General features: G+C 40.7%; 1 protein-coding gene and 1 long non-coding RNA gene across 7 annotated transcripts in view; one reads left to right on the top strand and one right to left on the bottom strand.

Annotated features, from left to right (window-relative positions):
* Positions 1-3,038: 3,038 nt before the first annotated feature.
* Positions 3,039-26,366, bottom strand: part of LOC108259455 (uncharacterized) — a 38,576-nt gene continuing 15,248 nt past the window's right edge. For 2 of the 6 annotated variants that reach the window (XR_008393596.1, XR_006981205.2), the window contains exons 2-3: positions 10,894-10,954; positions 4,415-6,005 (exon numbers count right to left, since the gene is read on the bottom strand). This is a non-coding gene — a long non-coding RNA (uncharacterized LOC108259455). Of the gene's footprint in view, positions 3,319-4,414; positions 6,006-10,893; positions 10,955-15,212; positions 17,610-26,366 lie in introns of those variants that run through there. The other 4 variants (XR_008393593.1, XR_008393592.1, XR_008393594.1 and 1 more) reach the window with 4 other exon arrangements.
* On the top strand, positions 7,358-25,808 carry vasna (vasorin a). Its single transcript, XM_053676529.1, has 2 exons — positions 7,358-7,602; positions 21,214-25,808. The coding sequence occupies exon 2, from the start codon at positions 21,232-21,234 to the stop codon at positions 23,275-23,277; it is 2,046 nt and encodes a 681-aa protein (XP_053532504.1). The 5' UTR covers positions 7,358-7,602; positions 21,214-21,231; the 3' UTR covers positions 23,278-25,808.

Genomic DNA, 26,366 nt, shown 5'->3' with positions numbered 1-26,366 from the left:
TACAGTACAAGCCGGTTTGACTGGTCCCTTGAATTGAAGGAGTTTAATCCAAACCACAAAAAATTAAGCTCTTTTAAATAATGGATGTTCAGTTGGTGAAAAGTTCAAGAACAGAAAGCGCTATGGCTCTAATTGAACCATTTCTTACATAAATCATTTAACAACAACAACAAAAAGAACCCCAATAACTCCTCAAAATTCTTTCTATTTGTATACTTTTGTTTGTATAAAAGGATAAAACCTTATACTTGAAATCACTTTAAAAAATGCTTCCAATGTGTTATATATATATATATATATATATATATATATATATATATATATATATATATATATATATATATATATATATATATATATATATATATAAACAAACATTTAGGTCTAAAATATTTAGTATTAAAAAAACACACAACAAAAAAAGACCCACCTCTTCCACGAGCATTTAACTAACTCCTAAAATGCCAACAACCCCACATTATTTAAAAAACAATTACTCTGGCTCTTACACCTCTACTCTGCGCACTTTGCTTCTCTAGAAATCAATTATAAATCGTGTACAGTAGCACTGCTTGTATTGTCCGCCACTTGATATAATCGCTTTGCTTGTATTTCCTTATTTGTAAGTCGCTTTGGATAAAAGCATCTGCTAAATGAATATATGCAAATGTAATGTGTAAATATTCGCATTAACATAAAAAGATTCCACAACTGAGACATAAACTGAACAAGTTTCACAGACGTTTGAGGAACAGAAATGTTATAATGAGTCCCTGAACAAAGTGGAGGTCGATATCAAAAGTAACAGTCAATATGTGGTGGCCTCCAGCTGCTTAAAGTACTACAGTGCATCTCATCCTCATGGACTGCACCAGATTGGTCAGTTCGTGCTGCGAGATGTTCCTCCACTCTTCCACTAAGGCATTTGAAAGTTCTCGATCACGTCTGAGGGGGACGCATGGTTACATGTGATTTTCCACTGCAAGGATGATCAGATGTCCTTCCTGTCTCCCTGTAGCACTGTCTCAAGCATATTACATTACAGACATTACAGTTTATTGCTCTGGACACATCTGCAGTCCTCATACCTCCCTGCAGCAGGACTATGGCATGTTCACGCAGGTGAGCAGGAACCCTAGGCATCCTTCTTCTGTCAGTAGACAGGTCTCTTTAGTGTCCTACATTATTGTAACTGTGACCTGAATCGCCTCCCGCATGTAAAATGTGCGTGTCTTAAGGACCGTTCCACAGGTGCATGTGCGATAATTGTTTACGGTTCATTCAACAAGCATGAAAAACATCGTTTAAACCCTTTCCGATAAAGTCCTGTAAAGTTTATTTGGAGTTGAGAAAATTCTTACAGTCTCCTGAAAAAAAAAACCCAAACAGTCTTGTTTCTTTTTTTTGCTGAGTATATATTACTTGATCAAACTTGATAAGCAAACCAAACACCAAAATACCTGCAATGCTGTACAAGAATGTAAACATACAAGTGAAACTCACCCATCAGTCAATGCAAACAGTGCCAGTGAGGGTCCACTCCTAACTCTTTCCTTTTCTCCATCAACAAATCCCTAATCCACCATTTACTCCTTCTGCCATCACTGCACTGTGATATGTTGATGCTGCATTCATCACCAGGTGGGAAAGATAAGTTTGAACGGCTCTCCAACACCTACAAGTAAAGTCCATCGCAATTCCATGACGTCACTAAAACATGGCGGCGCTCATGGTGAAAAGTCAAAACAAGCATTTCAAGCAGTCTTTTGAGTTTCTGTTTACATTGGAAATGACTAAATACCGAATGATACTGTGGTCATTGAAATATTCATTCACTTTCTTTGCTCAAACTCCTCTTTCATGTCATTTTCCGTGCTATTAAGATAAAATAAACCACGCTTTTCTAAAGGTCACCTGTCAAAATGGAACTCGAACCCAAATTGGTTGATTCTGCTGTGACTGCCTAATTGGTGGTTAATTGGAATAACTCGCATTCTGACTAACGCCTTAAGTTTTAAACCAATGAGTTCTGGCTCGGTTGCTTGATTTGGTTTTGCACCATGCACTCGTAAACAACGTCACATCATATAAAATGTCAGAATCTTATGTTAAATGCAACACGAGTCAAAAGACAAAAACACGACAATTTTCTCGTAACGATACACTAAATATGTCTGACAAAGATACAATCGACATACATTTTTTAATTATAAGACATCCACAGTTTTAGGCTGTTCTTATTCACCAGTCTAAAGGTGCTTATTCTGAATAATTTGCATAATAAATATAATATTTACCTGTTAAAAATCCTCATAGTCCTAGTGTGCTCAATATCAGCATTGTAATGTGGGGAACTAGCATTACTACATAACATAACTTTCAATTAAAATTAGCTTTTAATTTCTTTACAATGAAAATATAAAAGGTGGAGGGGATAATAGGACAGTCAGCAAAAACATGATGTACTGACTCATGCTTTCTCAATTTTAACCAAGATAATACATCTAATAATAAAAACATATATTCTAAAATTGGTTTAATATCAATATTTGATTAGTTTCTCGGCTGTATATTTTTATTAATAGTTTTTACATATTGATTCTACTCCTACTAGTATTACTTTTAATAGGGTCGGTAGGTTATTTCTATCCAAATCATTTTGTATTCTGCTTCTTTCTTTTTTGCCATCAGGTATTAAGTTGAGAGCAGGCACTCTGCAGTGTGTGTTTGTGAACAATTCCTAAACACAGGTTAGCTTTTCATGGAAACGGAATGTAACATCCTTTGTCAATAATATACTCGTTGCTAGCTAGCAATCTCTGCTTTTACATTTGTGTTTTGTAGCCTCGGTCATTATTTATATCAGAATGTAAAATGTGTACAGTAACTGTTGGCAAAATGCTGTGGTATAGCATTTAGAGGAACAAAACACAGTAGCCTTTATTGCTGACTTGAAAATTAAAGAGAGAGAGAGAGAGAGAGAGAGAGAGAGAGAGAGAGAGAGAGAGAGAGAGGCAGCTTGCCAAAATAAATTTTTTAGTCAGATGGAAAAATTTAATTTTTATTTTTTATACTTTTACAAAACAAAGAAACGTGTTTTTGTGTGTGTGTGAGACAGTGAGAGATTTGTCAGCCAGTGTATGGTCTGGGTCCAAACATGTGCTCCCTCGGGAGATGTAAACACAAACACACACACACATGGCTGTAGGCTGAATTCCACTCAGCAATTTCAGTTCGTTTTGTACTTGACCAAAAATCTACATCCTGTTCCAAGCTGCCAGCAGAGTGGTGCAGGGATTGTTGGCACACTTGCACGAGCTGAGGCAAAGAGAGATCGAGAAAGCAGGAGAGTAAACAAGAGAGGAGAGAAATGGAAGAAGCAAAGGATTACGGGGTAAAGCCAGTTCCGCTATGCAAGGAGGTCTGCCTAGAGGTCAGGACCGTTGAACATAGTTTAAAAATACAAACACTAGAGAGGGAGCGGGGGAAATCATGCAATCTAGACATGTAACAGCATTATATGTGGCCTCTTTCTCAAACAGAAATGTATGTACTGTATATATTAATCTGTATCACACTCGTACAATATAACAATATAGTGCACAAAACCTGACATTTATTTGGCGCAGACTTGTGGTTGTCTATACACCTGTCCCTTACAGCTAGACTAAGCTCATCTAGCAGTGTAGCTCAGCTTAGTCTCACACTGACACTGAGGGAAATATTTTGTTAAAATCAGCAGAAACTGAAATTCTTCTGTCTTATCTTCATCTGCCGAAATGGTCTCAATAAAGCACTGATAATTAAGGATCAGAAATTCAAAGTTATTTCTATGATATATAGAGATTTTTTCAGCAAAACAATAATGTTACATTTTTTAAAAAACAAACAAACCTGTGAACATTTAGATGATAATAGGAGACTAGTTTAGCACACAATGACTTGCTAGCTGTAGTTAATAGTAGGCTAGGTTAGCAAACACTGAGTTACTAGCTAACTAGTTAGTAGCAGACTAGCTAGTGACCATTTGTTTCTTCTTTCTTTGGTTGATTGTGGTTGTACTGTCATTTATTTAAAAAAAAAATTATTTTTTTTGGTTGGTTTTTACTACTTGACTCCTTTGATATATAATATAGCGATGTCGTGTCATACACACACACTCATACACATTCTTGTCCTAATCCCATATTATACCTTAAAAACTACACATGGGAGCAGTGTTTGGGCGAGATTGTCAGTTTCGGCTCATAAATATTGCACAGTGTAAACTCACACACCCACACACAGACAGTAATATCTCTCTAACTCAATACAAAGGGAGCTGGGCGTCCTGCTAATACCAGCTTTCATTTCCACAGAAACCTGCACTCTGTCTGAAGTGTTGATGAGGAAATACTGAGATTGACAGGACAAAAAAAAGCTAAAAGAGACTTTATTTTTATCCACCATGTACATGTACATGATGTACAGTTTCCCCTTGGTCGCCCCCTTGCTTTATGTTAAGGCATTACCTTTAATGTATCTGTAGCTGCCCCGTGAGTTTGGCGTCATCCTATTGGTTGCTTTTAGACGAGCGTTGTAGCAGCATCCACAATTTGAAATCGTAAGCTGGTCTTTCGTCCCAATTTCGCAGTTACAGACAAAAATCACACAAAGAATTATTTGGCTGCGTTGTTGATGTGGGCGTTCTCAGAACGTCTAGTGTGGCAAGCTTGCCGTTGGTCGATTGCAACCAAAGATGACTGACGACAAAGTTCTGGCAGTGTGGCAAGAAATTTTGTATAAAATCTCAGAATGTAAGCACTGCAACGATGCTGGTCTAAAAGCCACCAGTAAGAGGATGGAATTGGACGACGCCAGACTTGGTTACAAATATGGTAATGGTGATGGTGAAACGGGAGCACTTAGTGGTTAGCATATTTGCCTCATGGGGTTGGGGGTTCGAATCCCGCCTCCCCCCTGTGTGCAAGGAGTTTGCATGTTCTACCTGTGCTTCGGGGGTTTCCTCCAGGTACTCCAGTTTCCTCCCCCAGTCCAAGTAGGCTGATTGACATATCTAAATTTTCCATAGTGTCTGAATGGGTGTGTGATTTTGGCCTGTGATGGGTTGGCACTCCATCCAGGGTGTCCCGGGCTTCATGCCCAGAGTTTCTTGGGATAATCTCCAGGCACCCCCGCGACCCTGTGTAGGATAAGCAACACAGAAAATGGATGGATGGAGGGATGTTGATATCCAAACTTACACAAACCATGCTAATGGATGGAAACAAGTTGATTTGACTTCACCCCAACGGCGAGTCTAGTCGTTCTTTCTAGTCATTTGTATGCCACAATTTCCCTTATAATATATTTCCAAGGTGAAGAAAACTATTGAATAAAAACTATTTCAGACATGTGACCTTGATGCTGTTTAGATCAATTCCAACATCTAGTCAGTTCACCTGCTGGTTACAGTAATAATTCCATATAAATCCTACAAACAATCAACCAGTCCTTCTTGAGATATCATACTAACAAGAATCTCAGACAGACACATGGAAGAACCGATTGCAAAAGTCAAAGCAAAGAACTGCCAGAACTTTCTCGTTGACCTTCTTTGGTTGCAACGGCACTAACGTGCCACGTATTGCGATCTCAACTCACGACCAACAAATTCTTTACAATGTGAAAAAATCATAAGTGTAAAATCGGCTTTGGAGGCTAAAGCTCATCTTTTCTGTGCACAGTGTGTGTTAATCATCAGCACTGCTGGGGATTTTTTTTTGGCATATTTTTGATGACTAGATGACTCCAGTACTCCAAGACACTCACTACAGTTCTGCCTCAGCACCTATTTCAGACTCGACAGATCATGTACCGAGGACTCTGCTATGCGGTTTAGGATGCAGCCCTTGCTTCTGAGATCTCAGTGGTGTTCAGTGTGTTTCCGGTCCTCCGTCATGTTCCCGGTATGCGCGCACTCAAATAGAGCTCTGCGTGCCTGGAAGTAAACCGGAACAAGGCTTCTGTAGACACACAGAGTAAAAATAGCAAATACAGAAATGGAAAGAGATAAATAAATAGAAATATATAGAAAGTGAATCATATACATCATATAGATGAATATTATCATATAAAGATTCATATAAATGACAACCCAGACTATTAATAAACAACAACACCAACAATGAATATAGGTGGGACTGCTTCATTTAAAATAATGTTTTGACTTTAAATAAAAGCTAAGTAGCTATCATAGGTCCATTTTAGTAAGTCCATTTTCTCAAATACTACTACTACTATTAAAATAATAATAATAATAATAATAATAATAATAATAATAATAATAATAATAATAATAAGCAGAAGAAGAAGAAGCCATCAGGTTGCCAGATTGATAGTATTACACTCAGTTGCAAGTATATGTCAAATCAAATTATTATTCAACGGAAATATGCTACAGTATGAATGTAATATAAACCACCAGGCTAATATGTCAATCTCATATTTGATATAAGTCACTAAAGCAGTGTATATTAAATCATAAATCATATATCTGATCTTCTTGACATGTGAATATGAAATACACAAACAAAAGCGTGTAATGATAAAGATTATAGACAATATTATCAATTTAATACATTTATCTACACTGACTACTTGTCTTATTTACAAGTATTACAGTGGCCTATTATTATTATTATTATTATTATTATTATTATTATTATTATTATTATTATTATTGTTGTTGTTGTTGTTATTAACACATGCATACCAAATTGTATTTAGGCAAGATTCTTTTCCCCTCAGTTTAATCATTTGTATCATCCTTTTATTACATTGTATTCTAAGATATATTTGTGTCCCATTTGATTTCTAACTGTATATTATTATTATTATTATTATTATTATTATTATTATTATTTAGTATTTATTGTACATCATTGTATTTTCTCATCCTATTTTAACCTGTGGAAAACATTTTCATCCGGGTCTATAAAAAGGTGTTGTAGGATTAAAATGTTGAATTAAAATATATAATGTATAATGAAATATAATTATTGTGGAATGATGCAAGGTATTCATTTGAAATGTAATTAAAGTGCATTTAGCAACTGGAATCATTATCAATAATAATAATAATAATAATAATAATAATAATAATAATAATAATAATAATGAATATTCTAGAATCAATAGATGCAAAATCTATAAAACTGTAATCTGAGAAGCTTTACTGTAAAAATAATAAGGGTTGAACGTCACACTTTGGCAACCCAGCGAGAGCTCAGGCGCGTTGGTACCGCCCTCCTGGTGTTAAATGACGCCCATCAATACATAGCCACGCCCATTCGTCTTCTACTCCAGGCTGTAACGCGCTTTACTCACTAGTCGGGCTCGACTCCATTCACAAAAAAACAGCAGAGTTTCCCAACTCACTGGAAGTTTCAGCAGAAGCCGAGGAGCCACTTACAATTAAAAGAAGTTATTATTTTATTTGTATTCTTTTTTTTTTTTTTAACCACCTATGCTTTAACAAATGGCAGAAAAACACCTCCTGATGTCTTTCTAGATCTTCTTCTTTCCTTCAGGGCGCTGAAGCACATTCTTTCTGGTCTTACGGTAAGTCTTATTCACTGGAGAGGTATTTAAACTTAAAAAAAAAAAAAAAAAAGTGGCAGAAAAAAGAGAAAAAAACTGGACTGATCTGCTCGTGCAAGGACATTTATTATTATTATTATTATTATTATTATTATTATTATTATTTGCAAATAATCAATAAATAGTTTGTCTTCACATTCTCACTGACACCTGTGGCGTTCTTTCCTTTGATCCTTCTTGCAAACTTCATCTAACAAATATATGTCTAGCATAATACATGTCTTCTCAAGCTGCATGAAAGATTTGTTCTGCAAACCTACAACTATGATTTTCCCCCCTTCTTCTTCTAATATCCCAAGGAGGATGTAGTATCCAGTCTCAGTGATTATTACAGGCTGCAGAATTATCCAGGCTTCAGTATCACACCAAGCCTTAGATATATGTCATGGTGGCTTTGTTGGTACGATCCGAGAGCGGATTTGGAACATGGACGGTTTACAGGACTATAATTATTGAATTGTGTCATTTGTCTGATGTCTTGTTGATGGGTCAAAGCTAGAGTGCGAAAACAAGGTCGTAAAAATGATCACATGCTTATTCTGGTCTTTAAATCCGTTATTCTGGTTTTGCTTCAGCTTCTACATTAAAATCATGATGGGATACTTTGTCAGCATTTAAATCGGGTAATATTTGGCTTTGTGGGAATGAGACCTCAGCAGTAAACGTGTCAGAAAACAAACCATCTATGCCAGCCGAGGACCCTGTTCTAAACACAGCGCAGGTTTAATTTAAAGAACAGGGCAAACGTGTACCATCATGTTCATTCATTCGAGTTATTTTTTTAAATTATTATTCTTGAACTTCACACTCATGCAGAGTAAACATAGAGTCACACTATTTATGCTTGTTTTTAGTTTTATTTATTTAGGCATAACTATGATTCCTATATGATAACCAAAACAATCTTGAACCTACCACCACCATGTTTTGCACCCCCCCGGGCTGTATGCACAGATTGTATTCTGCCTCACTTTGTCAGATATTTTGGATATGCTTATGACGAAGCTTGCCACGGAAGTGTGTACAGGAAGGAAGCAACGATGATTACTAAACAAATCTAGCGTTTTATTCATTCGGGCACAATGATTTTATATGACGCATTCGAAACCGCCGTGCAGTTCGAGGGTTAAGCGTCTTTGCTCCAGGGCACAACCACGGTTTTCTGGCAGCCCTGCGATTCGAACACAATCTTCCATCACTGCTACGGCCACGGGACATTAACCACTGAGCTACCACTCATAAAAACAAGTACACGCAAATAAATCCCATCAAGCTACTGCTGGCCATAGATTTGTTTGTTTTTTTAAAAAAAAAAAAAAAGGTTATGAATATAAAAGGTTTCCATGAAATCGACTGTCTAAGAAGGCAAAGGAGTTATTTTTTACAAATCACACACAAAAAAACAACAAAAACAACCTGTTGCTTGACCTAGATGGGTTCTCAGTAAAATGTACAATGTGTAAATCAGGAATTGGGAAATGTGCACATCACTTACTGGTAAATTATGATCACCAGTTTGGAAGCCATAGATGACATTTCTGAGGTCCAATATGTGATGAAAATGTACGAATTCCATAATGTAGATTGATTTCTATGGAGTTGTGTATGGGACCGAGGTTTTAGAGGGTATAGACAGGATTATACAGTATACAGAGAGTTTATATGGCTTAGAATTGAATTGTTCCATCAGCGTTTTACTCCCAAAACTGTCAAATCGAGTTGTCCCATGTTGATTGAAGTCCTAGTGTTAGTCGTAATACTTCGTTGTTTGACGTCGTATGGTGTTCTCACTTGCTTTTGACCTAAAACTTGGATATTTGTAATTGTGCTGCACTGGCATGTGAACAAAAAAAACAAAACAAAGGTCCATGAACCAGCCAAGACCCATTTGATAGAAAGTTGACTCGAGGGCCCCTAGTGAGGGACGAGCCGAGCGTATGAGAAAAGTAAAGACAGGAACGGAGGGATATGGGAGGAGAGCGCACTGAAAGGAAAAAAAGCAAACATTCCTGACTCGGTGTCTCAGAGATTTAATTAAGGACTCCTGAGTGGGCACTCAGAGGTGAAGGCTTAAACCCCCCCTTGCTCCAAGCATGGACTAATCCCAGGGGTCAGTTTATATGTGCTCGGGTCATGCCAATGTGACAGCTAAATGGGGGAGAATCAGAGGAAACTTGCACGGTAATAACTGGATAACGGAGGTATGATTAGGAATAGTCGTGTGTTTCTGTGTGTGTGTAGATGTTAATGTGAACAGCATCATTAGCCTATAAAGACTCGGACAATTTGGCCGTCACTGATTGAGATAACAGCTGGCTCTGTTTGAAAACATGAAAACATATGTTAAGCAAGAAATAGCCTTCCTATTTTGGGAATGTGAGCTCATGCGTCAAATATAAGTCTGGGATTTTCTTCTTGTGTATCATATGGCCGCCACGCAAGTGTCTGGAGATGTGTGGTTACACCGCTGTCAGTCTTATCCTGATGCGCTTAGTGAACGCCATCAGTATTTACTCCTTTGCTATTCGTTGCTCAGCCAAAATAGTCATTTTCATACCCAGAGTGCATTAGTCTTAATGCTGGAGCGTTTTTCCCAACGTAAGTTCCATTAAAAAAAGAAAGAAAAGACAAACCAAAATGGAACCGACTGGACTTGGGTTGTAGTTCATTTTCGACCTCTAAGAGATCGGAGAAACAACTGCACTGTTGTTCGAGCACACAGTGACGACATGGAAGAAGTGCATGGATTAACACACTTCCTTTGCCGTCATCGAACATTTGGTTATCGTTCACTAAACGTTACATTTTCGCCAATGGTAGCAGCAGCACAAAACCTACTGTTGAGGAAATATGACTAAAATATGACTAATATGGCTGACAACACAGTCAAAATCATGAGTCATGCACCCTACATGGTCAAAACAATTAAGAGAAAGGGTTGGAGTTGCGACTTGAAAGTTAAACATTTATGATTGAGAAATAAAACGGCATAAACCATACAACTGGAAACACTGGTTCTAGACTGGTGCCAAAAATTACAGTGCAATGGAAAAAAGGGTGTATAGGGTTGGTTTTTGCATTGCAGTATTACCTCTAATTACCGAATGCTAGCATTAGTTAAGCTATTAGAATTCTAATACTAAGTTGCTGTGTGGCATAATAATAATAATAATAATAATAATAATAATAATAATAATGATAATAATAATAAGTACTCAATGGAATTTTTTGCTAATCTGAAAATATACATACGTGGTGAATAAATGAACTTCACTGGTCTCAGATTTCTCCCCGAGACGTCTGGCATGCGACTCTGTAAATGCATAAACAGAACAACGTAAACAGCGAGGTTATCTCCACATGTTAGGTCACAACCCGGCAACACCACCCACAGACATCATGTTACATCCTGGTCTTTACACTAACAGAGGTCATACGCTAATAATTAGTTAGTTGATGCACAATGCACAACATGCACGATCTTGCTGTTTTTTAGGCAATGGTGTTATAGTGTCCAATTTGGAAGACAGCATAAGGGCACTGACGGTTTGAAAAATCCAAAGCAGATAAGAGCTAAGCCTAGCTGTTCAAAAAAGCCAAGATGTTAGCTAGCAATTATGAATACTGTTCCCAACCGGAAGTGGATCATTTTCCCATACCAGCACAACACAAAGTGCTTTATTCCTCTTATACTACAGCAATTGGCCATCATTAACCATTTTTATTGATTAAAGAACAACATGTCCATCCATCCATACATCCATTTCCTATACCACTTATCTTACACAGGGTCACGGGGAACCTGGATCCCATCCTAGGGGACTCGGGGCACGAGGCGGGGGACACCCTGGACAAGGTGCCAACCCATTGCAGGGCACAATCGCACACTTTGACACCCGTTCACACACTACGGACATTTTGGAAATACCAATCAGCCTACAATGCATGTCTTTGGACTGGAGGAATCCGGAGTACCCGGAGAAAACCCCCAAAGCACAGGGAGAATATGCAAACTCCGCACATGCTGGGCGGAGGCGGGATTCGAACCCCCAACCCTGGAGGTGCGAATGTGCTAACCACTAAGCCACCACATTTTTTTTGGTTAGCCTTGTATATGTTACCTCTGGCTGTTCCAAAGACTCCTTCCCAAAATGTTCGGAAACATAACAACTACACACTAAAAAAATAAAACTAAAACATGTTTATCCCGAGCGTTCACCATACAAGTCCATGCGTACGTTGTTACCGTAGAAACGAGTGCTTTATTATAAAATTTATTCAGAGCGGCTGTTGTAGAAAACTCACACATCTTCTGACCAATCCGACTCGGGTATTAAACAGTGCTGTGGTATAATTTTTAAAAAATCATTACTACATGTTCACCATGGTGGAGCGCGAGCTTAAATGAAATGTCGGCAAAGTGATTAGAAAAAATTATTTCCTTCACTGCTGTAATCTTGATGCCCATGAGTCAGAGGGTCATTGGATGCCACTGTGTGTGTGTGTGTGTGTGTGTGTGTGTGTGTGTGTGTGTGTGTGCGCGTGTTAGCATGCACTTGTAATAACCTCCCCTAGGAATTTGGGAGGCATGCACACTGGCAGTATTAAGGAAAGGACCAGCGCCAAGAGAAACAGAAGTGTATACACACACACTCAGACACATACACGAAAACACACACAATTACAGTACATGCCTTGACCCCACACTCCCTCACATTTCAGTTTTATGACTTCCTCTCTAAATGAGGACATTACTAATGGATTAGCGTGTGCCAGTCCGTCGTTATACAGTCTACTAGGATATTCATCTCGCGCTGTAACGTCAACAAAACAACAGTTGACCTCCACACTGTATTATTGTGCTGAAAGCTCAGCGTGATCTAAATTGGCGGGAGTTTGCCTAGCGGTTGATGCTAAGTGTAATCTTGGTGTTTTTTTGTGTTTTTTTTTAGTCAAATAGAGCTTTTACTTAAGTAAAAGTTTCCTCGAACATTTGAGGAAAATATCGACATTCCTGACAGCTTGGTACCGTTCACAGTGTCGCTACACTACACTTATATATATATATATATATATATATATATATATATATATATATATATATATATATATATATATATCGTCCATTCTCCGCTCCAGGGGAGGCTGCAGCGTTAGCATAGAACATTCAGGTAAAATAATAATAATAATAATAATAATAATAATAATAATAATTTTTCTTGCAGACTGTTTCAATTCATTTTAATCTCAGGTCCAAGAAAGACTCTCTACAAAGGTTCATTGTTCACTGATTTGTCTAGCAGAAGGATGGCAAAGCATTTGGAATAATAACACTACACGCTTGTCTTGCTAACAGAGTCTTTGACCAAAAATGCAGAGAAAGATTTATTTAGTGTCTGAGTGAAGACGCCAAACCAAAATGCGCAGCCGAGAGAAAAAGTGACTCATTGTGTGTGTGTGTGTGTGTGTGTGTGTGTGTGTGTGTGTGTGTGTGTGTGTGTACAATAATTTAGTGGATAGGGTTTTGTTGTTTTTTTTTTGTTACTGACCAAAAGATATTCCGAAATCATTTAGCTATCCACTACATTTGACTCGAGTGTGAGGTGTGACAAAAAAACCCTTCTGTTTCACTCTTTAGCATGAATAAATCTCGTGTCATATGCTACGCTCACTCTGTTTACGAAACCTTTCCACAAATAGCCCGCTCTCGTGCTGATCACCGCTTCAGAAGTCAATGTTTTCTGACACACTGTTGACTCTTTCAGTTAGCGGTTGTTGCTAAAGTGTAACTGCAAAAAGTGTAGTTTTACGCATCCGAAGCCTTATCTCCTGGTAATGTACCAACACTTCTGAGGGAAATGTTGGCTTTTCCAACGGTTTTGAGATGTTTTTCACTGTTGCTACACCGCTACATCGTCCTTCTTGTTGGCTACATGCTAACTAGCTAGCTAGAGTAAAAGTTAGGATACTTAGCAAGAGTGTTTTCATGGGTTTTAACCTTTTTTTTTTAACCTCGTTCTCCTTCTCATCCAGAAATCACCAATTCACATGTCTTTAAACACTATGTAGTATCTAACAAATCATATAAAATACAGTTTAGCGGTGGGAAAATGTGACTAGTGTCTACAACTAAGTCTAATATTGTTAACATAATTGTGCTGATGCTAATAATAGTGTCAGTGGTTAAGTATAAAAGGAGGACACGGGAGCCCTTTGTCATGATCCTTGTTCCTGTGTGTGTGTGTGTGTGTGTGTGTGTGTGAGAGAGAGAGAGAGAGAGAGAGAGAGAGAGAGAGAGAGAGAGAGAGACAGACAGACAGACAGACAGATAGAGATGTTACTTTACTGACTACACACAACACCCCCACACACACACATATACACAATTTGAGACATGGGCAAAATCATTCAGCACCACACATTCTGAATGAGAAACGGATCTCCCCGTGTCAGAGATCAGCAACATAGATAAAGAAGCCAGAGGCAAAGCTCACAAGCCCCCCTCAAACACGCACACACACACACACACACACACACACACACACACACACACGCTCCCTATTCCTTATCAGTGGAGCATAGCATTTCAACAAACACTGCATTGTGTCTGAGTTTCATTTGAAGTTACTCTAAACATACTGACACGAGAGGCTCCTCGTGTCAACACCTTACAACATGTACACACACACACACACATACACACTTCCTTAAAACCCTCAGGTTGTTGATAAACCTACTAAGCAAACAAGCCTGCAGGTCAGAACATGCTTCCAGATAGACAAATCAAGTTTGAGTATAAGTGACACTGGACCACAAAGATTGTGTGTGTGTGTGTGCGCACATGTATTCAACTTTTTGCCTTAAATGTCAACATGGTGTAGGAACACACCCTGCTATACTCAACTAAACGAAGCGAAAGATTTCCTTTTGGGGTTAGTATGTCGAGGTATTGGGTCTGAGGTAAAAGTGTAAAAAATATGTACACATCATTGCACAACATCAAACTTGGGCGTCATATAAAACACGAACAGTAAGGACGGAACAGCCGAGCAAACTGATGTGAGGTCCGTCCTAGCGTGGATTAATATTGTGGCAGAGAGTGGAGGCCTCGAAGGGGTGCCTGGAGGGTAGGAGTGTGTTACAGCTTGCCCATCATTCTGTCTTCACACATCAAACGTTTCTCTTCCCCCACCTCAGTGTGGTGTTTGGATTGAGCTCCAGAGTTGAGCGAGAAAGGCTCAGAAGTAGAGCGATCCATATTTGGAGGAAGTCTCAGTAACTCTGTAAAGTGAAATACAATTCAAGCTTCAACAAAGCATAAATTTGGGCAGGTAACAATTCGCCATGGTGACGGAAAAAAAGGCCTTGGCTTCCGAAAATCCTCACCATTAACCCGCACGTTCAAATCTAAGCGTCTCTCTCATGTAACTTTTAAACCTTATCAACAAGCAAAGCGTGCTAAACTGCTTCAAGTGCTGTAGAGCTTCCCTTTGTTAAAAAGGTAACACTTCATACTGGTACAGATCAAACAAACAACCACATTCAAGTTCTTATTGTTCCTCGTACAATACCTGGGGCACGCGCACGTATCTACCCCAGCTCTTCAGCACCTCAGAAAGATATAAGCTGAGATTTGAACAAAACGTTTGCACTTTGCACAGGAATGTGCAGGTAAGTGTGCGCGTTCGATTGTGGCTCGATCTACACCTGTTTGGCTTGTACAGTCTGAGTGATGCCAGAGGAGGAGTATTTGTTGTAAACATTCAAGTGCTGAAAGGTAGTAAAACAGGTTGAGCCAAACCATCCCTACATGCCTGTAGTGTAACTGCTAATTTAAGAGAGAGAGAGAGAGAGAGAGAGAGAGAGAGAGAGAGAGAGAGAGAGAGGGAGGGAGGTGTGAGCATAGATGTGTACAAATAGGATTCTGCTGTTGTTGTTTTTTTGTAAGAGTGAGTTCTTATAGTTCTTCCTTTTTTTTTTTTTTTTTTTTTTTTTTTTACAATATACTCTGTCTCAAAGCAGCTTTACATCAGTGCCTTAACCGTCAGCAAGAGCCACAGGGACAATGATGCAGCTATGACACAGCTAGGCAGGACAGAATTTTGAGAAAAACCAAAACTTGGGGAGAGAGGAACCCGTTCTTCTTTGGCTAGCAATTGGAATCATGAGAGATCTAGTTTATAAGGTATAAGGATAAAGATACTAATATAGAAGTTATATTTGGAATCACTGGAGGGAAGGCCTGAAGTCCCCAGGACAGGAGAACGAGGTTTGTGTGACTTGAGATGGCTTCAGGTTTAAAGAAGCAGGAGTTTATACAACTGAAGATGCCAGGTCCTTGTGGACCTTAGGATAAGCGGCATAGGAGCTTATGGGACTTATGACAGGGTTAAGGAGTCCGTGGACCTTAGTATGGCAGGGGTAGGAACCTATGGGACTCAAGATGACAGGGTTTAGGAGGCTGTGGACCGTAGGATGACAGCAGTAGGAGCATGTGGGGCTCAGGAGTAGGATCTTGTGGGACACAAAGTGGCAGGAGTAGGAGCAAGTGTAGGGGCTTGTGTATATCAGGGTGGCAGGATTAGGAGCTTGTGGGACTTGTGGTGGTAGGACTTTCTGGGGCTCAAAATGGCAGGAGCTTGTGGTCCTTAGGATGACAGGAGTAGGAGCTTGTAGGAAAAAAGAGATGGCAGGAAAGAAGCTGTGGACTTCATGGTGGCAGGAGTAAGAGCTTGTGGGCCTCATGGTGGCAAGAGTAGGAGCTTTTAGGATATAAGGTGGCAGGTGTAGGAGCTTTTGTGTCCCAGGGTGGCAAGAGTAGGAGCCTCTGGGACTTAAGGGGGCAGGCGTAGGAACTTATGTGCCCCAGGGTGGCAGGAGTAAGAGCTTGTGGGACTCAGGTTGCAAGGACCTTCTGGGCTTCAAAATGACAGGGAATCGTGGCCCTCAATATAACAGTGGACAGAGTTTGTAGGACTGTGTGGCAGAAGGAGTTTGTGGGAAAGAGGGATGGCTGGGGTAGAAGCTTGTTGGTATCCGACTGTCAGGGTCATCACCTGGGCACAGTTGCCTAGGTCTGATGTCAAACTGCAGTCTGCCTCTGTATATGGCTGTAAAGCCAAGATTTCACCTACACAAACAACACTAGAACTGCCATGTTTGCCACCTAACTGCATACTAATCTCATCTGCCATAGTTGGAGCTGAGATGACTGCACATAAACGCATGCATACACACTCGTACTTTCTTAATATCCACACACGGATGACGTGTATTCAAAACAACTATTAAAAGAGGCTTTAATAGGCTTTTAACACTCCATCGCCAACTCCTCTTGAATTCTTGTCGTTGTCTTGTGGGCTGAACTTATTTGATCAACTCAAGTGAAGTTCAATGGACAAACCTACTGAGCCAACAAAGCTGTAGACCTCATGAGCTTGAATTACCTAGACATCATTGTGATCTGATTCAATTTCCTTTCTTTTCCCCTGGTTGCCATGATAGTTCTAAGTTTCACCTATATGTCTCTGCATACTTTACAGTCGGGGTCATCAATTAGAGTTGACCTGGGTCCAAATGCTTGCAGAGCAAATGCTAAGTGGCTCTAGCAGTTATGCTGACACACACATCTGAGTCATGAGTGGAAGTCAACAAGAGACAAGGATTAATTGTTTTTTGGATGGAGCAAAGGACAAGAAAATAAAAATAACTATTTCTACCTCTACGTATTCTTCTTAGAAAGTTGTGTGTGTGTGTGTTTGCTGTTAAACCATTGCCTGAATGCTATAAATGAATTTCTGCCACTAATAGCTTACTAGTTACAACACACACACACACACACACAAACACAGAGAGAGAGAGAGAGAGAGAGAGAGAGAGAGAGAGAGAGAGAGAGAGAGAGTTAAAGAAGGATAACCAAAAGATATGTGACAGTCTCGGATTGTTTAAATACTGAGGCATGTGTGTTTGAGTTCACTAAGCAGGCAGGGTGGAGAAGAGTGTGTCGCCTCACAATGCGGCTCATTGTGTCTAAGCGTTCGTAATCCTTAGAGGTGCTACTGCACACGCTCGGTACGTGCGCACGCTGAGTCATGACCCTGTTGGCTGAAAGTAAATTCAACTAATCAGGATAAAATACATGTACAGCTCAAATTCAGTGAATGAATAAATAATAGTGTGTGTGTGTGCGTGTGTGTGCGTGTGTGTGTGTGTGTGTGTGTGTGTAAGACAGAGAGAGATCCAGAGGAACTAAACTGGACTGCATCATTCAGCATGCTTGTCAGCGTCTTATCTAAATGCTAACTGTTAGAAGTGAAGTGCTGATTTTACTGAGTGAATGATGAGATCTGCAAAGAGAAAGGGAGGGAAAAAAAAGTCTCAGAATTTGTTGCCGACTCATCCTTTCATAGTAATCACCTTAGCGATGACTTGCACCTGAAAATTGTGTTATAATGCAATCTCTACATAGGTAAAGATGTGAGATGTAGATATGTTTTTATTGCATGTATCTGGGAGGTCACATTTCACTCCAACACACACACACCCTTCGAGAGGAACCTGATCCAGGTGTGTGTGTTTGAGACAAAGAGAGATGAAAAGAGTGTTTGATGTGGATACACACACACACACACACACACACACACACACACACACACACACACACACACACACGTATTAATCGAACCATTTCATTCAAATGCTAACGAGTCCTAGTAACACAGTGGTCATTTATGTTGTGCGTTAATGATCAATATTTGATTTTAAGGTGACGATAAACAATGATACAATACGTTAGGGGTATAACACAGTGCAACTGTGTAAGGCTCCAAATATCAAAACGATATAAAACAAAGATATAAATATGAAAAAGAAACACATACACGCACACAAAATGGACAGTTCTAGTAGTGCAGTCACACTAAAGCACCATCCAGCGCACTGCCTGACCCTGGTGTCCTCTCACCTCAGGCTGAGCTCTCTGTCTGAGCATGAAGGTTAAGCGTCAGATGTCATGAACACTGGATCATTGGCACAACAGCTATACCGTGCACTCGATTACAGACTTGGATTTTCAGTCAATGTTTTTTCTTTTATATTTGACCTGGCCCTGTGCTAATCAGTACCATTTGAAGCCAACCACAGCCCTAAACCTTTCATTCCATCCATCTCGTCTTTCATTTAATCTCCTTTTTCAGAGCTAAATTGTTCGGAAGATACGCTTTTCAATCAGGCTTTTATATCACTCGAGGGAGTCTTACTTACCCAGACTTCTTATCAATGCAGCAGTAAGTAAGTTTCAATATCAGAAAACCTTGAGTGAAAAAGCCTCTTTTTTTCATGCCTTTATCATGCTTTAATCATAATTCTTTCTGCCTCGAGAAGAGGTTTGGGTAAGTAAAACTCCCACAGATGTTTTATTGGTTGTGTGTCCATTCGTGATATGAAGGAGATTATCCAGCCTCTGAAACACAACAGAACCGTTCAGTCCAAACTCTACCAGGAGGAGCCTGGTCTGTCAGGATGCTGCCTTACAAGGCCACACAGTGGTGCCTTAGTAAAAGCCAGATTCCTTCCTGAGAACACGGCGGCATGCCATCGAAGGTGTGTTGCATTGTTCGAATGCCTCTAGAAAGAGAACCTGATTAAACCTTCATGTGCGTATGTAGAAGTGCGTTTAAGACCACGCAAGGCAACGATCTCTACGGTGTATAATGAACCGCAGGCGAAGTAGTGATGTGGACGATAGGGCCATTTGAGAGAACCTGCACCATTGTCAGCATCTACTAAAGAGTGGAGTGGTTGAGATGTTGCTTATGTGTCAGAGTAACCATGATTTATTTGTTTGGAAATTAAAACTAATCTTCAGGCGTATGTACAGAAACAATGTGGTCTTTGGCGACATATTAAGAACAGCTGCTTATGAAACTGGCAGTAGTTTGGTGTACAGGGTGTAGGGACCAACAGAGAGAGCGAGAGAGAGGCCTTGTTTTACCCAGAGGGCCCCGTTTCTCCTTCCTGCCGGAGACAGATTTTTAGGGTTATTGCAAAAGTCCTGCTGCGCCAGTGGGATCTTGCTTTATGAGAGCGACGAAAGTAAAGCAAGAACAAGAGAGAGCGAGTGAAAGGGAGAGACGTAGAGGGTGACTTAAGCGTGTTATTGAAGCAGGTTTAGTTCCTGTCTCGCTGCCAGTTTACGCTGCGGAGGCAGACTTGGCCCGTGGCCTGCTTGTCAAACAGCAGTGCTCAGGGTGGGTCGAATATACTGAAAACCATGTCTCAGAACAAAGGAATGAGAGAAAGACACAGAAAGATTACCATTTGGATTTTAACTACTACATGTCAGGCTAATGCTGGACTGAAAGGCATATATGCACAAAAACGTGAACGATTTCCAGTATATTTTGGAAATGTGATTCATTTCAGCTGAATAAACAGCCAGAAATGGGTGACATCTCACATTTGGGGAAACACACACACACATACACACACACACACACACACACACACACACTTGCCCTTTTAAAGTCTTAGTGTCAGACTTTTCCATGAAGTTGCACGAGGCCATAGCTGATACTCGACTGTTGAAGACTATCAGGAAAGAAGCAGAACACTGCAAGGACGTTAACATCAGCCGGTCTGATAACAACAAAAAAATACACAGTGGATGATAGAGATCGAAAGTGAGCAATTTGAGAAGGCAAAATTGAGGAATAAGTCCACATCACCACCCACCATGATGGCAGTCATGGTTTTGGCTGTGCCTAGGTCCGTGTAAATGAAGCGTCAGAAGCAACCATGAGAAACCATGATGTGTTTAGTAAGAAATACAGATAACAGAATTAAACTTCAACTATTTTACCCACACTCCAAGAGCAGTGAAGCCTTGTCCTTGTCGTACTGAAAAAAAAAGAAAAAAACAAGATGTCTGCAGACAGCAACAGTACCTGCTATCACACTACTAGGACGGTAGATTCGGTTTATGGCAGTTCAACAGGTTTCACTGAACAACAGAGATTCGGTTATGCTCTTCAAATTTGGGCACACAAGTCAAAACGGATTTATTGTTGCACTTCAAATGATGAGCTCAGTGGGGATTAGTCATATCAGTGGAGAAAAACAGGACTAGACTAGGTTCTCTCCTGTCATTATGAAGCCTAGTTACATGCGCGCTAAGGGTGAGACGGTGGGTGGGCCGCTTTGAATCCTCTGTCAGTGCCAGGAATCTAAGACTTGACTGTTGACTTGTGTAAACAAACAGTGGAATCAATGAGACGGTGTGTGTTACCCTTGGAAAGTCGACAGGACAACCATCATTAGAATACTCCTAGAGCTGGTGAGAGTGCCGGAAGAGCGCTGCCTCCGACAAATCCTGAAGAAATATAAGGAGTCATGTCCACAAACTTCTCATGAAAACCACGAGGCAGTGTGGGCTGCAATACATCGACGCCACTAATATCAAATATCTCTGAAAAGCACTATCTGTGGACTAAACGCTTTGGTTTAGCCCTTCTTTGACTGCAGCTAGAACAATAACAACTCACAGTTTTCCTTTTCATTTTGTTTGTTTTGCAGGACAGTGGTGTTGTGACGATGCAGCTGTGGGCCCAAATATGGCAACTTCTACTGCTCTCCCTGTTGCTACTTCCAGCGTCACTCTGCAGTGCATGTCCCCAGCACTGCAGCTGCCCCGGCACAGATACCATCTTCTGCATACATCGACAAGCTTCCACCATGCCCCTCAACCTGCCTGCCTCCACACAGAATCTGTACATGTTTCAGAATGGAATTAACTTCCTGCAAGAGCAGGACTTCCATGGTCTAGTTAATATGAAACTGCTGGACCTTAGCCAGAATGAACTTGCAGTGATTCCTGATGGGGTTTTTGGCTCTCTTACCTCCCTGCACAACCTCGACCTCTCTTCAAACAAAATTACTCGAATCTCTAAAGACAGCTTTAATGGGTTAGTGAATCTAGAGAGGTTGTATATCCATAACAACCGCATCCAGAGTATTCACCCAGCTGCATTTAAGGGATTGGAGCACCTGTTGGAGTTGAAACTTCAGGGAAACCAGATCAGTCTACTTCCCACTCTGCATCTTCCCAAATTGCTGTTGCTTGACCTCAGCTTCAACAGTATTCCTGCGCCTGGACCTGCCGACCTGCAGACGCCACACTTAGAGTCACTAAAGTTGGCTGGGCTAGGGCTGACCACTTTGGATGAAGGATTACTGAGAAGCCTGGGAAATCTTCATGATCTAGATGTATCTCAGAACAAGCTAGTAAGAATGCCACCTGCATTAATATCTGCAAAAGGGTTGACTCGCCTTAGCTTGGCAGCTAACCCTCTGGACGCTCTTCGTCAGGAGGACTTTAAGAACCTGGTAGGATTGCAGGAGCTGGATCTGAGTAGCCTGAATCTGCAGGAATTCCCTGCGGACTTTTTCCAGGTATTTCCCAAGCTACATCAACTAACGGCTGCACGGAACCCTTTCAACTGTGTTTGTTCACTGTCCTGGTTTCCTAACTGGATGAAGAATTCAAAAGTGGATCTTGGACGGCGTGAGGAGACACGCTGCCACTTTCCTCTCATAAATGCCGGCAAGACACTTTCTGAGCTGGAACAAAAAGACTTCGGCTGCCCTACCACCATCACTGAACTGTCTGAGGTACTTACCAGCAGCAGCATGCATAATACTCCAGACCCCACCACTGCTCCACATACCACACTAAACATCCGTCCTTTTGTCCCCAGTGAAGAGTTACCAGTTGAGGAAGTCCAGCCTGTGGCCCCTGAGGCCTCTGACTCTCCCAGAAGTAGTGAGGAACATGAGGAGTACATGTGCCCTCCAAACATCTGCCTGAACGGTGGTACATGCAAGTTTGACCAAAGGGGGCAAGTAAATTGTCTGTGCCCTCCGGATACTTCGGGGACGTACTGTGAAAACCAAGAGGAGTCCCAACCTCCCCCATTGTCCCCGAGAGTTGCTGTGGTGACAGTTCCTTCAATAAAACCAGACAAGATTAGCTTCCATCATGTAACCAGCACCTCGATTTCTCTGGACCTCCACCGGTACATTGAGTCCCAACCCAACATTCGTGGAATCCGTCTGACTTATAGCAATCTGTCTGGCCCTGACCGCAGACCGCTCCAACTCAATGTACCTGCTTCATACCCAGAGTACACACTGAGAGGGCTACAGCCCAACTGCACATATTTAGTTTGTGCCAGTCCACTGGATGAGCCTGTAGAGAAAGCTGTCAGCTCCTGCATGAATGCTCATACAGGAGTCTCTCAGCATCCCACTGAGAATAGGCCTGAACCTTTCTCCATTCTTGTACCCATTCTGGTAGCGGTAGCTGTGGTGATGTCAGTGGCCATAGTTGCAGCAGTGGTGGTGGTTTTACGGAGAAAAAGGGCTAAAACTCCCACAGATATGGATCTAGGTGAACCAAACCCTTTTGAGTTGGAAGGTGTGAAGATGGGTTTGGAGAATGGAACATCACCCCAGAAACAGGCCGAGATCTCGTCTTACCCGCCGGCATCTCAGAACGGCATGGACTATGAAGTCCCGTTGATCCAAGAACAATTTGCATCCAACAACAACACAGATCAGAGGATACCATCATACTTTTAACACTGCTCAGACTTCCAGCACCTAGAGAGAGGTGCGCTCTAATAACCCCTGCAGGCGGGTCAAGTGCAAACACAGTGCAGTCGCATGGTTTCAGTGTTTTAAAAGTGTCTTTTGCGAAAGTATTTAAACAAAGTGCAATTGCCAACTGAGGTATCGTTTGTTGCTGAAAGTGCCTTTTTGCATGTCCGGCTTCGGCTGCACTGTTCTCTAATACGTTTGACAGGACAGAGCGTGCGCAGAGTTATGCTGATGTTGGACACGGACATAGCCAGAGCGAGAATCTTTAAGAATTTCAACATATCTGCCTTTAGACTGCAGTTTTTCTTCTCAGCCTGGATTTGTGTATCACCAAAAGCTTGCCACGGTACGCAGGTCCCAGACCGGATCGATACAATTTTAAAACACAATGTTCATCAACATCATGAAGGGATCTTTTTTTCCTTTCGAAAAAACATGCACTGACATAAGTTTGAGGTCTGTGACTGTGCCTGCTCTTCTAAAGAGTAAAAAAAAAATGATGCACTGATTAGAACTTTGAATTTGTGGTCAAAAGGATTAAATTAGAGAACATGGACAGGTCGTTCAGCCGTCATTCCTTCATGCTGCAGCTTCAAAAACACTTCCTTCTTTGGCCCTCGAATATTTTTTTCATGTTTTTTATTTTTAGAGATTTGCTGTGAAAGAAAAAATGATGAAGAGACTGTTTACCCTTGTGCATAGTTTGTGATGGATATGTGAACATTGGTTTTGAGCTGATATTTTATTTTTCTAATGTTTTATATCTCGAAGCTGCATACATTTTTACCAGAGCCTCCATGTTTTATCGCTTACTTTGTAATCCGGAGCACTTGAAAAGCCGCTTTGCAGGCCGTCATCCGACAAATTGTATCTCACAATGGCATCCTGTTTTATACTATTGCAGTGTATCATGTATCATTTGGTACATCTCATGTACTTTATTGGTCAGCTGTTGCATGATGACCAGTCTTAACAGGCATTTAAGCTCACTGCATTACGAAGAAAACATTTCACAACAATATCAACTGGTTTTTGTCAGAAAAACTCCAAATACCCACCCTACTGAAGTACTGAGACATTCTGAAGTATAGGAGATGGTTAAATACGTACTTTAATAATAGGTCTTTTTGGAGTAACTTCAGAATCACACACCAAGTCCTAAAGGGAACTTTGAGTCTTTCAGCAAATTTGGCCATGTTGCTTGAAATTAGTCCCAAGTGTGTATGTGTGTGAGTGTGTGTGTGAGCTTTGCTGCCAGCAGACTGCGAAAAGGTTCAAATGTTGTTTATACATGGTTTGTCTGGAGCTGAAATTTAAAGGAAAAATCCACCCTGAACCACTGAACGAGTTGCCGTTTTATTTTTTACTTTCAGGCGTGTCGGATTATCTTTACTTTGGTTAACGGTTTCCTACATAACCCCTAATCCTGTTCTGCCCTGCTTATAGCGATGCAGTGGGATTTAGCCCTTGCTTCATCTCCATCTAAAATGTGATGCAGCGGCACTTTAGCCCTTCAGTCCTCTGTCCGGCTCTCTCACTTCCTCGTCTGTTCAAACAAATCAGCTTTCCGAAGAGTCAACTTGCTCACATCGCCGTCGACGCGATTGCGCTCGTCATCTCGAGCGGAGTCTTACAGCCGCATTGCGTTCTGGAGCTTTGAATTTTCAATGGATTTGATGTTGAACTGAATTTGATGTTGTTTTTAGGATCCAACAGCGAACCCTTTGCAGACAGTGTAACCCTCTGACGCGAGCGCATCACAGGAATTAACGAAAATACAACACCAGGCGACAAATTAGCACAAGAATTGAATATAATAACAAAAAACATTTCATGTGTGTTTCAGGGTGGAGTTTTCCTTTTACTGAATGTTCACTGAAGTTCACAAATCCATTAGTACACTTAATCTTTTTTTCCCCCACTGGAAATACAGCCACGATTTTTAATACATTTAAAAAAACAACAACATATCAATCGGACTAGATGGAAAAAGTTGGTTTTTCAGCTCTGGAGTCAACGTTTGATTTGAGCGTTCTTCGCTCCTGCTTGTTACACAAGTACCTCCCAGTCTGCGCAGATGGCCCCGGCACCCGGCACATCCAAACATTTAAACTGGAAAGAGGAGCCGCTTCACACAGCGCAAGGGACCGAAACTATTTGAAACATTTGTGAAGCTTTTTCAAGTTCCCTGTTTAACATGGGGAGTTTATTATTTCTTTCGGTAATGTTTTTGTGTATGCAAAACCGAGGCTTGTCTCGCTGTCTCTCTCTCTCTCTCTCTCTTTTTTGTTTTTTTAAAACTGTAAAAACACGTGTTTTAAAAGATAAATGTCTTTTGAGAAAATGCAAATGCAAATGCAAAAAAAAAAAAAAAAAATTGGCCTCTGGTCTGCGTTCTTGCTTGCTGTAGTCATTTGCTTGGATGTGGTTTGGTGCTTAAGCTGCAAAACTGTAACATTGTGTTGTTTCTTTTCACAAATCGTGTGGCAATAACATACACTAGTTCCTGCTGAGCCAGTCTATGAGTCAGGAGTATCAGAGTAGGAAAGTTCATCTGGGATCAGACTTTTGTCCTTTATTACATGAACAGGAAAGGATTCAAATATTGCGCAATGAACAGCTGATCTCAGTCAGGCTGGTCCTTAATCCGTCACTTAGAACCAAGCGCTCCCAAATACTGGGTAATGGCCATAACATTCGTTCATTCATCATTAGTGACATTAGTGATTTTGGGTGTTCTGCTTTAAGGCCGATCGTTATGACTCGTATGACTCACAGTCTCCTGCTGTTCATTCATCCACTCCCTTGTTGTTCCTCTCTTCTCTCCGCTGCCACGAGTGCTGCGGCTGGGCTTGGATCCATTAATGTCCGTTTTACAGAATAAATGGCTGAATTAAGGTCAATTTGTGGGAAGATATTAGGCCGTATTGTAGCATGTTGACAAAGAGTCGTTTAAAGCACACGCTGACACAGAGACATAGTCTCACGCAGTGAAATGTTCCACAGAGTAATGCAAATTTAAAAACAGTTATACGTAGGCTTAAGAAGAATATTATCTAAGGAATAACACG

The sequence above is a fragment of the Ictalurus punctatus genome, chromosome 27 (genome assembly GCF_001660625.3).
Source record: "Ictalurus punctatus breed USDA103 chromosome 27, Coco_2.0, whole genome shotgun sequence".
Taxonomy (NCBI): Eukaryota; Metazoa; Chordata; class Actinopteri; order Siluriformes; family Ictaluridae; genus Ictalurus; species Ictalurus punctatus.
Note: the sequence above shows the minus strand (reverse complement) of the source record. Positions and strands in the feature narration are given on the sequence as shown.